This window comes from Podarcis liolepis (genome assembly GCF_965112155.1).
Source record: "Podarcis liolepis genome assembly, chromosome: 6".
NCBI classification, from domain to species: domain Eukaryota; kingdom Metazoa; phylum Chordata; class Lepidosauria; order Squamata; family Lacertidae; genus Podarcis; species Podarcis liolepis.
The window spans coordinates 29,028,611-29,043,002 of record NC_139559.1 but is presented as its reverse complement, the minus strand read 5'-3'; the positions used below and the strand labels follow the sequence as shown (position 1 = coordinate 29,043,002).

The 14,392-nt window shown below is 44.2% G+C and overlaps 1 protein-coding gene across 5 annotated transcripts in view; it reads left to right on the top strand.

The window, feature by feature from the left end:
* RALY (RALY heterogeneous nuclear ribonucleoprotein) overlaps nucleotides 1–11,604 on the top strand; it is a 212,211-nt gene extending 200,607 nt beyond the window's left edge. For all 5 annotated transcript variants that reach the window (XM_083508266.1, XM_083508265.1, XM_083508269.1 and 2 more), the window contains 5 exons: nucleotides 1,790–1,950; nucleotides 2,797–2,910; nucleotides 4,681–4,826; nucleotides 8,673–8,721; nucleotides 9,453–11,604. In XM_083508266.1, the coding sequence (XP_083364392.1) occupies nucleotides 1,790–1,950; nucleotides 2,797–2,910; nucleotides 4,681–4,826; nucleotides 8,673–8,717 (466 nt within the window). In that variant the 3' untranslated portion in view covers nucleotides 8,718–8,721; nucleotides 9,453–11,604. The remainder of the gene's footprint in view (nucleotides 1–1,789; nucleotides 1,951–2,796; nucleotides 2,911–4,680; nucleotides 4,827–8,672; nucleotides 8,722–9,452) is intronic.
* The last annotated feature ends 2,788 nt before the right edge of the window (nucleotides 11,605–14,392 follow it).

The window sequence follows — 14,392 nt, the reverse complement described above, 5'->3', positions numbered from 1 at the left end:
CTGGAAAGTGTTTGTTGTTCTGCTCCTTTTCCCCTTGGCTAAGACATCAAGGGCCAGGAGTGAGACGACTGAATTGCTTTGAAATAGAATAGTTTTGGATAAAAACAAAGATGTATCTCAGTTATCATAATGAGATCATCCCAGATTATTCCCACATATACATGAGATTCCACAAATTGCAAATAAATAGTTTCTACAACATTATTAGAAAGTGCTTAAGCTTTTAACACTTGATAGCTCTTAGACCAAGTGTGTGGGCAGAAGGTAAATTAGTATATACTGGCCCATCTCTGGGTGATGTTCAGATGTTCAGCAAGGATTCTGGCTCACAGCAGCAACAACAACAAAAAATTCCACGCCCCCTTCTAAAATAGGCTGTTGAGATGAAGAAAGATTGGGGGAAAGGAAACCAGAAGTAGATTTTTGAGTGACATGATTATGAGCTCAATTTTGGCACTGGAAACCTATTCCTGTACTGAGCATATCCTTTTGTCTAAGAGTATGTTGCCTCCACCATTTTACACCTGTCCCCAGCTGGTGACTTTTGGGGCTTCAGGGAAGAAAACAAAAGTCGATCCTGCAATCCTGATGTCTGACCATTCCTGCCTTATGCTATCCAAAATGTATAAAATAATTGTATGGCTAGTTGTTGGAAATGTGGCAGGATTAGAGAATACCTTTTGGTCTGTTCGGCTGCATGGATACCTTGCCAGGAAATAACAGTCATTGGGGAAGGAGAGTAGCTCTGTGGTAGAGCATCTCTGCCTTGCATAAAGGTGGTCTCAGATTCCATCTCCAGGTAGGGCTAGGAAAAGCCTGAAGTTCTGAGGAGCCACAGGCACAATGCTGACAATACTGAGCTTCCTATGCTCTTGAGTGATTCAAAAGATGACAAAATGTGTCCTATAAGTCATCGTTTGACCTATATAAAAGGAGTTGCTCTGAAAGATTTTTTAAAGCTACTTTTTCATGTGATAGTAGCAGCCCATGTCCTCTAGGCTAAATACTGGAAAAGGAAAGAAACAGCACAATTAAGGGAATGAGGTGTGAAAATGTGGGGAATAGCAGAATAGCATCCTTGAGTACTACAGGTAAAACAGAAGAGGGTCAAAATGAACAAATTTGAGCCAAAGTAGCTCCCTACAGAAAGCCTAATAAAAGGCAAGCCTTTCCCTTATTATACATTTGTAGACAAGTATTTAGATTAGAACTAAGTATTAGGTTTATAATGCAAGAATTGTAAGAGTTAATGATGTATTAAATTTCTGAAAATATTGTGTGAGGTCTTTAACGATTTTGCATAGCATCTTACATTTGTATGGCGTTTTTAAGGTCTTTTGTATATTGATTTTGTGTAAGGATTCCGCACATTTGAAAAAGCTGAAGTTCCATTGCATGGTTCCGAGTAAGTGTTTGCAATTGTATCATTAAAGGATTCATTTGGAAGCAATAAGCATTATGGCTGGAATCCAACACAGTGCTAAATGAACGTTCTGTCAGTGCAAGGGTTTCCACTTGCGCAGTGAAATGTTCTCTCTCCCTCTCTTCCCCCTAATGCCCCCTAGATCTGTTCTGGGGTTTCCTCCAAACCTCTGGAGCAGATTTGGGGAGGATATGTGTAGCAGGAGGAGATGGGGGAGGTTTCATTGCACAACAAGAAATCCATGTACTGATGGGATGTCGTAGTTGAATTGTATGTTTAAATTTATCTTAAGGTCTTACAATCATATAGAACTTTATGGGGGAAGGGAGGGGGCTTCTTCTACCGTAAGCTACTTTTGTCTTGCAGACTCTTTGAGTATCGGGGACGGGTGTCTCCCATTCCCAGGGTGGTTCCTGTGAAGCGTCCACGAGTGACCATCCCTTTGGTACGGCGCGTAAAAGCAACACTCCCAGTCAAACTCTTTGCCCGATCCACTGCCATTGCAAACAGCTCTGCCAAATTAAAATGTAAGCTTCTATGTTATTACACAGAGATAATTCATATTTCAAAGACAGGAGCTTGCCTTCAAAGCCTGCCTTTGCATTGTATTGTACGACATATGCTAACAATACTTTTGCAAGGCAACCCTGTTTACTGTATTTTACGTATGCATATCTTTATAAAAACACGGTGGTGGTTGGTGCCCCGTTGGGACTGACAGGGCAGAAAGGAGGCAGAACAACAGCAAGTTGAACCAAAGCCAATGACATGCAGAGCCAACTAATTCTAGTTCTGTCCATGCTGAGTTCTACAAAGGCAACACTGCAAAAAAGGAGGAAGGTGATCTCTTGATCAGATCGTTCCGCACCTGTCCACCACCAAAGTGATTTGTGTAAAGCATCTTTAAATGAAATGAGAATCCATTGCTAAATGTTCAAGGTTTGTATGTTAAAATTCGCAGGTTTGGCGGAGGGGGGGGTTAAATTTTTTTTTAAAGTTACAATCCATGGTTACTTCCAAGCAGTGTCATTCTCTTGCCAAAGTCATTATAGTCCAGAGCTTCCATGCCTTTAATAAGCTGTGCCTGAGGATTGGGGCATTGATTGCTTGTCCCATTTATGGAGCACTAGGATGGGAGAAACTGTACCTGCCAAAATTCTCCTGTCTTCTTCACAGCTATGAAAGGCAAAGGAGACCTGTCCTATATTGAATCCAACAACCTTATATTGTGATGGCTCCCTAGTAGGACCTGCTATTGAAAGGTATATAAGGAAAAGAACTAAGTCTCTGCTCAAGAAAGGCACCACTTTTGCAAAATAAGAAAGAATAGTAAGCCTTGCTTCCAGCTTCTCTCTCTCTCTCTCTCCTCCAAGTGAAATGCAATGAACTGCAGACAATTAAAACGGAGTTGACGCAGATCAAATCCAACATTGATGCTCTCCTGGGCAGATTGGAGCAGATTGCAGAACAACAGAAAGCATCGGCAGGTCAGTGGGCTGATTCCAAATCTCTCGTCAATGAGGCCGAAACATTGCAGGAGTTCAGGTGCAGAGATTAACTCTGTGCCAGCTACCTAGCTTTCGCCAGCACTCCTTCACTTGGGGACCTGCATTCATTTATGTTTTTGCTGTTGTAATTCAGCAGCTGAGGCCACTGTATTATTCCAACATACTATTGTTTTTAAGTACAAGCTATTGTTTCTGAGGGACGCGGGTGGCGCTGTGGGTAAAACCTCAGTGCCTAGGACTTGCTGATCATATGGTTGGCAGTTCGAATCCCCGCGACGGGGTGAGCTCCCGTCGTTCGGTCCCAGCTCCTGCCCACCTAGCAGTTCGAAAGCACCCTTAAGTGCAAGTAGATAAATAGGTACCGCTTTATAGCGGGAAGGCAAACGGCGTTTCCGTGTGCTGCACTGGTACAGGCTCACCAGAGCAGCTTCTTCACGCTGGCCACGTGACCCGGAAGTGTCTCCGGACAGCACTGGCCCCCGGCCTCTTAAGCGAGATAGGCACGCAACCCTAGAGTCGAACACGACTGGCCCGTACGGGCAGGGGTACCTTTACCTTTATTGTTTCTGAAGCATCTCAAAGATGAGGATATTCTGTTAGCGTTTTATCACAAAGGTTGCGATGGCAAGAGTTAAACAGAACAGCTTTTGGAAACCACAAACACTAAGGATGTAAAAAGGCATCCTTTCTGTCCCATATTAATCACATGCAGCGTAGTTTCTGCTCTGCTGCAGTTTGTCTTCCACCGAAAACAATGTTATTTGCCTTACTGTCGACTGCGGCAAAATCATGTAATTTATGCAAGTTACATAAGTTGCATTGTCATTACATTATCCCACCACTTTAATGTCAGTGCACTGCAAATTGGTTGGCGTGGAATTAGTTATGTATCATTTGCAGACTGAAGGCGACAACGTTAGTGGATGGTGATTCGCTGGATTGATTTCCGTTCCAGACATGGGACAAATAAGCGAACATCAGCAATTTTCTGCTCCCGTTTCTGTGTACATTGGAATTCTGTGACATCTCTAACACACAAACAAACACAAGAGAAATATAACAGTAGAGTTGGGAAGAGAGTTTGCAGGGGTGGAAACCCACAGGGAAGGGCACTCCACCAGCCCCCATGAGGATTGAGCGTGTTCAATGGCCACAAACTCCTGTTGAGGAGGGGGGAAATGAAAGGGGGGCAGTTAGCAGACTTACCAGTGAACAGGAGCAACCAACACTGCAAAAAGTTGTTGCAAGGCCCACTTGTTTTAATATGATGGTGCTTCCTGATTTGCACTGCAATCCTAACTATGTCTACTTAAAAGTAAGTCCTGTAGAATTCCATGGGGCTTACTTCCAGATAAGTGGAAGGGCCATAGCCCTAAAAAGGTAAATTTTATAACACTTCCATAAGATGTTCAGGTTTTAACCCACAGTGTTGTTGCTCGTCCCGTCCCCTTGTATGGAAACCATGTCTATGGATTCTCCCACTCCTCCCACTGTAAATAGCGGCGGCGGGGGGGTTTCATCTCTCTAAACCTGGAATCACCACCCCTGCCCAGCTCTCAGTAGGTGATCAAAGCTCCTCCCATACCCTCCTCCGGTTTACATCTGATCAAAGGCAGGATCTGTCACAAAGTTAAGAGATCCCAGACCACTGGTTAGTGTGAGCAACAATGAAATGATTCTGATTCACAGAGTGGCCCAAATGGAGTGTCAATCTTTTGGGTTTGTCCCTTACTACATCTCATCCTGCAGAGGTCAGAAAGAAAGCAGATGGGAACAAAAGCGAGCTTTCCCAAGAAGACACAGCGTCTGAGGCAGAAATGAACGTAGAGGAGCCACTCAATGGCGAGGAGGGAGAAGAAGAAGGTCTCCTGAGAGATGACTGTGACGACGAATTGGTAGGAAACCATTGCTCTCCCACCCCTGTGGATTGATAAGCCTTGTACAATTTTGAGTGTTCAGATTGCTGGCAAAAGCAATATTCTCTCCCCCTCCCCTCAAATAAATGGCAGTCTTTCATGCTGTGATCGGTTACAGCTGGGTTATCCGCTTTTCAGCCCATCCTGGAAGGTGGCCTTTCCAGGAAGCACCTGGCATGTTGATGCTCAGGAATGGGACCTGTCCTTCCACATTCACATCAACAAATCCAGGCTTTCTCGGCTGTCAATCTCTGCCTAATGCAAAGAGCTTTGTTCCAAGACATTTTATTCTCAGATGTGTGACTGTCTGAATATGTGGCTGGAAAACATATCATAATAAGCTGTTGTAAATTCCTAACTCAGATTGCCTTGGGTCTGATCCAATGCAGCACATGCATAGATAGCCCTTTTAAAAATAAATAAATGTGCAACCAGCTATATAGTGATGAAGCAGGAGGCTGGAATTTCATACATATGCACACCATTCCCACTCCTGAAATACCACTCTTTTCTTTTTAAGGCCTTTGCAATATATAAACTATAAAAAATTCCAAGCAGTAGGTGAATTAAAGGAGAAACCTGCTATGGAAACTCACAGGGCAACTATTAATAGCCATATATGCCACCCTCCAGGGGTAACAAAGCACTGGCTTAATAATACATTATAATTCTCAATAATTCTCAGGGAAATTTTTAACGTGTGATATTTTAGTATATTTTTGGTTTCTATGGAAGCCTCCCAGAGTGGCTGGGGAGGCCCAGCCAGATGGGCGGGGTATAAATAATATATTATTATTATTATCAAGATGGCTAAAATGCAGCGTCTTAACTGCCAGTACAGAACCTTGGATGGGGAGGCCAACTGCGCATCGCCAAAGAAGGGGACAAAAGTAGAGACTTGCATAGAATTGCATATGCTAATCTCTATGTAGAAATGCAAATTTAGCCTAATTACTATAATTTAAACAGAAATACAATGCATCTCACCATTGTAGGGAAGACAGTTCCCATGTGACCTCTGTGCCAGCTCATTATGCTGTCCAGGTGCTGTTGGCTAGCCCACCCACTGTCTTTTCTGAGAGAAGGCAGCCCTTCAAACAGAAGATGGTCCTCTCCAAAAAACGGGGGTGCATGGCTACTCTAGCCTTGAATCCTAGGCTGGAACTGAGAATCAGGCACTCGCAGCAGGATTTTCTCTCCAGCAAGGGATATGAATAAGCAAAAGGCTCCTCCTGCAGACGTCTAGCTTTCAGCTGGATCGGGACAAGTATCCAGGAGGTGGTAATGCCAGGCACCTGCCAAGGACCATTTCATGTGTAGGGCTCACTGCCAATCCCTGGATGTTCTTAGTCCCATACGGGCAGGGGCCCTGCTGATAACGTCTTGCCTGCCCACCCCACAAACTGGAACCAGCACCCCAAGTCTCTCTCTATCATGCTCTGTTTTTACTAGACCTGCAGATAATGCTCTGAAATTTGCAGTACCAAGCAAAAATAGCAGAAACCTGCTCCACAGGAACTACAAGGACCAGGGATTTCATCTTGGCTTGGCCACCCTTGTTTTGTGGAACAGTATCCCTGTGGTGCTATGGCAGCTTCCTGCTCTATGTCCTTTCCAGAAACAATTGAAGACATTATAGTTTGGCATCTTTTTCCAGTTAGATGAAAAGGTCTCCTAGTTAGGTTTAAAAAGAACACAAAATGAAAACCTATTTTCAGTCACAGTTGATTTGTGTGTGTGTTTATACTGTTTTTAAAATCATTTGCAGCAGATTATACGGCATGTTTGTAAATCACATTGAGTTGCATGTGAAAGGTGATCCATAGATTAACAAGCCGTCGTCGTCGTCATCCCAATTGTAGCCAAAACTATACCACTTAAATATTTTGAAAACCGGTTTAAAACCTTAGTGTCAAGGAACTTTTACAGCAGTGGGCATTTAACTTAAACAGACAGATAAGGACTCCCCTTGGTGGCATGCCACAGCTGATCCCACCCAACTCTTTAGCCCTGCATGGGCATTTGGGCACATGGAATGAATGTGTGCATGGCATGGAACTAGCAGGCTCTGCCCTTCATGTGTTCCATCATATGTCCTGTTTGTGGAAATGCCACAAGCACATCAGATTTGCAAAAGAGTGTGTTCAGCAGATCCTGCCATGGTTTCACTCTGTGCACATAAATTGAACATGCAGGGCCTGCAGCTGAACATCTGACTCATCATTATTATTGTGAGCTATCCTTTGATCTCATTTCCAATAAAATATCCAACTGCGCCCCCCCACACACACACACACAGAGAACGAGAACCCAGTTCAGCAAATTATTGCCTTTCTGCAATTTGGTTTATACACTTGTCAGCGAGCAATCTTGAAAGTTGTATACATTGAAATAACACATGCAATACAAAGTTTAGAGGGGCCATAATTCCAGAACGTGCATCTTTCTTCATTCACTGAAAGCCACTGTGGCACACTGGAGAAAACCCCAGTGTCTTTTTGGTGGAAGGTCAGTCACTACCTTACCTTGCTGAGCTGTTATGCAGACACAGTACAGGCTGCTGCTGGTGGTGTTGCATTAACCAAATTAAACATTGCTACAGCATGAAATTGGGACGCGGGTGGCGCTGTGGGTAAATCCTCAGCGCCTAGGACTTGCCGATCGCATGGTAGGCAGTTTGAATCCCCGCGGCAGGGTGCGCTCCCGTCGTTCGGTCTCAGCGCCTGCCAACCAAGCAGTTCGAAAGCACCCCCGGGTGCAAGTAGATAAATAGGGATCGCTTACCAGTGGGAAGGTAAACGGCGTTCCGTGTGCTGCGCTGGCTCGCCAGATGCAGCTTGTCATGCTGGCCACGTGACCCAGAAGTGTCTGCGGACAGCGCTGGCTCCTGGCCTATAGAGATGAGCGCACAACCCTAGAGTCTGGCAAGACTGGCCCGTACGGGCAGGGGTACCTTTACCTTTACAGCATGAAATGTCACTGTGAATAATCAGCTGCCAAACCAGGGCCCAAGTATTCGAACCAATAATGCCAAAGAAGTGTAATGATTGGGGGATTCACATTTAATGCATGATTTAATAGTGTTCAAGAGGAACAAGCTATAAAAATTCATGGAAACTTCTTTGGACCCAGCCCTGCTTGCTCAACAAATTCCCAAGCTGTTTTAAAGTACTGGTATCATCACTTAGCAATGATTTCTAGAGCATTTGCCCATGCACGAAGTATTTTATAACTCCCATCTCATGTATCATATTTCCCCCTACGAGAAGCTGTTCTCAGGGCATTCTGCTCAGATTATTAATTCAGATACTTCTGAGCTGCAATTTGATGTTACTAATGCTGAACTAATGCTCCAGCATCACTTTTATTAGTAATGAATGCTTACAAAACTAGGTATTTGCCAATTTTCACAAAGGTTGACAATGTGGCACCCACGTGGTCAGAGAAGCCTTCTTGGGCACCTACAGAGTCCACCCCCCTTTGAAATTAGGCTAAAAAGAAAATTCAGCTGCAGTCAGTATAATAGATTGCAGTGTGTGCTTGGTTACAGTATGTATGTGGTGCCCACAACCATTTCTCTGCTTTACAAATGGGCCTATGCACCCAAAAGAAATTGGCAACAACCCAACCCCATGGACACTTGGGCTGTAGTCCTATACACACTTACCTGGGAATGAGCCCACCTGAATTCAGTAAGGGCTCTGAGTAGCCATGTATAAAATATCACTGTTAGGGTTATTTATTTCCAATACATGTAACCCTTATCCTAGCAACAGCTCAAAAAGAGAACCAAATAATCTCCTCCCCCTTTTTCTTCTCTTTCAGGAGAATAGCCATTACACAGATGTGGAGGACTCCAGCCTACAGTAACTAGGTATATTTACAAGCATATATAATACTTTGTTTTTCTCAAAAAAAGATATAATTAACGGTGCACATTTGTATATAGTCAATTCGGCAAGCTTAATTTCAACAGTGTTGCCCCTTTTTTGCAAATTTGCTGCTCTTTGATTTTAGTCAAAGACCATACAAAGAGGTTTATGACACAGGCCAGGGATGAGGAAACTAGGGCCCTCCAGATGTGCAATGCTGGGCTGTTCATTGGGACTGGAAGGGAAAAGGACACAGAGGCCAACAGTAGGTAGAGCCAGAGTCAATGGCAAACAGGGCCAACTAGTTTTAGTTTTGTCCCCATCCTCCTTCCTGTTCAGTTCAGCAAGCAGACATTGAGGGGGAAGCTGACAACCAGTGGCACCCCCTGGAGTGGTTGTAAGGAATATGGCGGGCAGGAGGGGCTAGAAGCAGACTGAGGTTGGGGGAGCACTGCCCCATTCACCCTGATGGATGAATTCCACCCTTTAAATTTAACGGCCCCCACCTTATTTCTGATAGTGACTTTCCAGGGGTTCAGACAAGAATCTTTCTCAGACCTACCTGGAAATGGCATGGATTTAACATGGGACCTTCTGCATGCAGAAGATGTGCCCTCCTGCTGAGATATGACCCTTTCCGCTAATAAATGCTTCCAACAATTGAGCATGAATCACAGAGAAGTTATTCAGTCTATCTGTCTAACTCTTTTCCCTGTTCCTCCCCACCCCCTAGCATAATCAGCGCAACAGCGATGAAGAGAGGGAGGACAGCAAGAGGTTCAACCCTGCCTTGGCATGTTGAGCCAGATAAGCATAACATGCAGGACTGCCATCATCTCTCTGCCTGGCATTCAAAAGGAGAAACATGGACCAATCTCTCCAAGCCGTTTTGTAGTACACAGCAAACTAGCCATCCCAGTGGATCCTCATCAGTGCCCATCAAACCCACCCTTGTACTACAGACTTAGAGCCCTGCTGCCAGCACAAGCACCCGTCGTTCCATGATCTCAACAGCCAATATTGGAACTGATTTCTTACACCTGGAAAGGAAAGCGAGAGAGATACTATATAAAGAGCCTTGCTCCTGAGACACGATGAGGACAGGATGCGGAAAGTGAAGAAAACTATTTCACTATGTACAATTTACAGTTTTGCATTTGAAATCCAGGTCATGACCAGGATAGCCAGGGGTGCCTCCTCCTAGTCCATTTACCTCCTCCTAGGTAGCTTTGGTCCCGCTCCACCCTGCAGACTATGGCATTTCAGACATGCCCTTTGTCATACGTGGTGTGTCCTTTGGAAAGAAGAACAGAGAACCTGGCTATTTACAGACCATTCTGTACAGGAGCAACAAACTGCCTTTTGTTCATCCAGTTTCCTAAGCGTCAGCAATGGTTAAGGCAGGTGGTAGGTCTCTACTTTACACAGGTGTGAGTACGGAGTGAAGTTACCATAGAGGATACAATAAGAGATAAGCATTTCAGAATAAGGGATTATTGGAGTCTTTGCTTTACAACCCATGCGCTTCATCAGAGTTCCATAAGCCATTTATTTGCTCTTTATAAAAATAAGGTCAACCCAATCAGGTCCAAAAGGGAAGGTAAAAGATGAGATGGTCAGATGGCAATCCGTCCAAAAAAACAAGACTCGTATAACACCTGAAACCAATTGCATTTCCAATCTAAGAGAGGAAAAACAATTTCATTTTTGTTTAAGGATAGAGGCCTGAAGGTTTCCTGGGGTAGCTCAGCCAGTAGAGCATGAGCCCCATGTTGGGCAAAAGATTCCTGCACTGCAAGGGGTTGGACTATATGACCCTCATGGTCCCTTCCAATTCTATGATTCTAATCTGCTTGTCTAAACCACAGAGCCTAGGGCTTGCCGATCAGAAGGTTGGCAGTTCAAATCCCCGCAACGGGGTGAGCTTCCATTGCTCAGTCCCTGCTCCTGCCAACCTAGCAGTTCGAAAGCACGTCAAAGTGCAAGCGGATAAATAGGTTCTGCTCCAGCGGGAAGGTAAACAGCATTTCCGTGCACTGCTCTGGTTCACCAGAAGCAGCTTAGTCATGCTGGCCACATGACCCGGAAGCTGTCTGCGGACAAACACCGGCTCCCTCGGCCAGTAAAGCGAGATGAGCACCGCAACCCCCGAGTCATCTGCAACTGGACCTAACAGTCAGGGGTCCCTTTACCTTTAATCTGCTTCCTTTCATCCCTGCTCTGAAATGCAGATGCTTTCAGCCTACTCACACCCGTAATGACAAAAGGTATGCAATGTATGTTGTGCAGCTGATTAAGTTGAAATATCCGGCAAATTGCATATTATCATTATTATTATTTTGCAATGTTCCCTTCTGTGATCTAATCCTCTCTAAAACAGTCTACTCCTCATCGCCAACTTCGGCAAGAGATGGTGTGGTGTTGGCTTAACAGCATGACTCTGTCCTAGAGGCTTCAACCAACCTGCTCAGAAAGGGAGAGAACAGCATTGTTGTATAAGCCACTTCCATAAGACCTTGGGTTCTCAACTTTTTTGAAAAAGATTTCCGCTGGAGAACATCCCACCAGACTGCATCTCTTCCTTAGGGCTTGTTAACAGAGAGTCATGGCTCTCAAAGCACAACAACATACATCAGCTTCTTTGTTGAAAACACATCCTGGAGAGCAAAAGGGGGCACTTGTTTTGTTTTTCTCCGCTTTCTTTTTCTATTGCCTTTTCTCGTCTGCGCCTCCTGCAAAGTTTGGCCACTTTGTTGTACTGAGCTATTTTAGAACTGCTTTCTAGGCTTTGTTTTGCTATGATCCAACCACAAGACTGGGGTATGGAAGGAAGGGGGGGCTTTGTATATAAAATCCTGTATAATAAAAGGAAGAACTTGATTCATCATGTAGTCTTGCTGCTACTTTTTTTAACTTCCTTAAATAGGCTCTGTTTTACTGCTACCTGTGAAAGTCTTAGTCTTCCAACTAGAAATAGAAACTGATTTCCAAGTATGCCTACATCACATAGAGTATTTGTTTTGGTTCATATTGCTTAATTCACAGTTTCCCACTGATTCTTTTGTTCTTCCCACTGCTCTTTTTTCATACACAGGTAATTTGCCACTTACACACATTTAATCTGTGTGCATTCAGCTTTAAGTGCTTGGCAAAAAAATAAAAAAGTGGGGGGAAGGGGGCAGCAGTCTGGGAAAAATGAGTTTGGCACTCCAATTTGCCATTGAACCTAATGTGTTTTGACTATACACAATTCTAGTTTTACACGCTATCCCTGGAATGCATCCCCTGCCAAAGTTGAGAGTTGCCTGTATACCCAAATGCTAGCCATTCAGAACCGCAAGTAGGATCCGCAACCAAACATTGGAGTGTGGTTATCCTGCTCAGCATTCCACCCAGTCAGGCCCTCCCAATCTATCAATTGACATTCCCTAGCCACTAAGCATGCTCAGTCCTCTTTGGGCGGGGGGATTTTGCCGGGGGGGGGGTCCCCTAAAGCTTTTTCCCAAGGTCCTTTCATGAATAAATGGCAATATTAACGGTGGGTTCTTAAGCAAACTGAATGCACTACTAGTACAGTTCTAGTTTAAATTGTTTGTTGCCCTTGCTGCAAACTGAAAGTGCTGAAAGCTTGTCCTGGTGAATAGCATGGGTCTATGTGCCTGTTAAAAGAGCCATAGATCTGCAGCATCAACCATAAGCAAGTGTCTGTAGCGCAGGAGCCTGCCACCTGCACACACCCCTGCTGTGCTCATGCCACACAGGGGGAAATCAATCCACACATCTCAGAGAGGAGATTGCAACTGCTACGCTGTCTGGTACCTTTGCTGCTGTGACATGCTAAGATAATCCATGGCTTGTTTGGCTTAGTGTGTTCAAACTCATGCTCATGGTTTAGCTCTTTCCAGACTAACTATGGGTTTGTCCAGGGGACCTAAGCTATTAGCCTGGGTTCAAACATTCAAATATTGTAGTGGAAAGCAGAATTTTGGAGTGTTCTGAGCAGTACACATAAACAGTCTGCAAACAGCAAGTTGCAATTTACAAATACAATCAGATTGGCTCTCCACAGTGCTCACTCAACAATCCCAGCCTTTCAGACCTTGCTAAAAATTACCAAAATGTTTTGGGGATGAGGACCACCACTACCATTATGCAAAGTGAGGCAGCTCCATCAGGCAGTAAATGCTGGGGGTTGGTGGCAGTGGCTGAAGAAGCAAGGCTATAGCAGGGGAACGGTAAATGTAGATGGGGTTCATAAAAGTGTCCTGTGAAGACAACCACAATGCCACAGTAATGTTACACAAGAGGCACTGATCTTGGCTTTATTAACTTTTGAAGATACATCTATCATAAGGTTACCAGACGTCCCCAGATTTACAAACCAGCCCCCATACAAAATCCATTGATGTTGAAATGTATCCCCGGATTCATTGGAAAAAATCTGGTAACCTTAATCTATCATTCATTACAGTTCAGATGCTATTTAAAAACATTTTCCTTTCTTTTTTACAAAACAAAACATGACTTTAGACTTTACTGTTCTCAAGTCTTTGCAGAGAAAATAAAAATGATTTGGTAGCAAAACTGACCTGTGCGATGGTACACATACAAATTAAAATTCAAAAACAGACTGTGTTCAAACGTTAAAACGTTGGAGGGGTCTGCAAAAACAGCCGGCCCCAGCTTGATTTATATGGCTAACCCAGCTGCTATGGCTAATACTATGGATACATGCTACTCCTTCAAAGTATAGGACTCACCACAAATGCCCGCAAAGCACATACATATCGCTGATTTATCCTCTTCCCTTTACTGTGGATTAAAATTGTCAGTTGCACAGCAAGGCCCTGTAGTGTAATGAAAAGCGACTCTTTCCCCAATGCCCCTGAACATTTAAATTGCTTAAACCGTTATTTGTAAAATACTAAAACTTTAGAATCCAGCCCTGCTGGTTCAGAACAGCCTGTCTAATCTACTGTCCTGCTTCTCACACTGCTAAACAGATGCCTCTTGGGAAGTCCACTGGCTGGTCAAGAGACCAATAGCCTTCACCTGTTGCTGTTCCCAAGCAACTGCTGTTCAAATGCATAGTGTCACGCAGCCATCGTGACCAGTAGCCATTGCAAAAACCTTAACTACTACTAAGTTACTTAACCACCTTTTAGTCACCAGCACGATTTACAGATTTCCGACATTTATTCAAGGGGTGAGGAGCCTATGAACCTTCAGGTGATGTTGGGCCGCAACTCCCTTCAGAGCCAGCCATTCAGGGATGAGGGAAGCTGTGGTCCAGCACTTGGGAGACACATTGCAGGGGGTGGGACGAGATGACCACATGGGTGGATCCCTTCCAACTCTACAATTCCATCCCTTGTTCATGTCCCGGGCATTACTTTTGTTTGGGGATTCAGAACAATCTTCAGGCTTTATCGATATGCTCCAGCTTAGTATTATGTGAGAGAAAACTTTTCTATCCATATTATTCTAACATATCTCTTACCTTTTTAAACGCCCTGAAGACTGTACCCTTCACTTGGCAAGCTCAATTTGGGTTGCCCTGTTCTTCACATTTCCAAGCACTACAACTTCCTTTGAGACACAGTGACCACAACTTGCACAGCATTTCCAAGCATGGTCACACCACAGATCTGTATAAAGGCATTATAATATCGG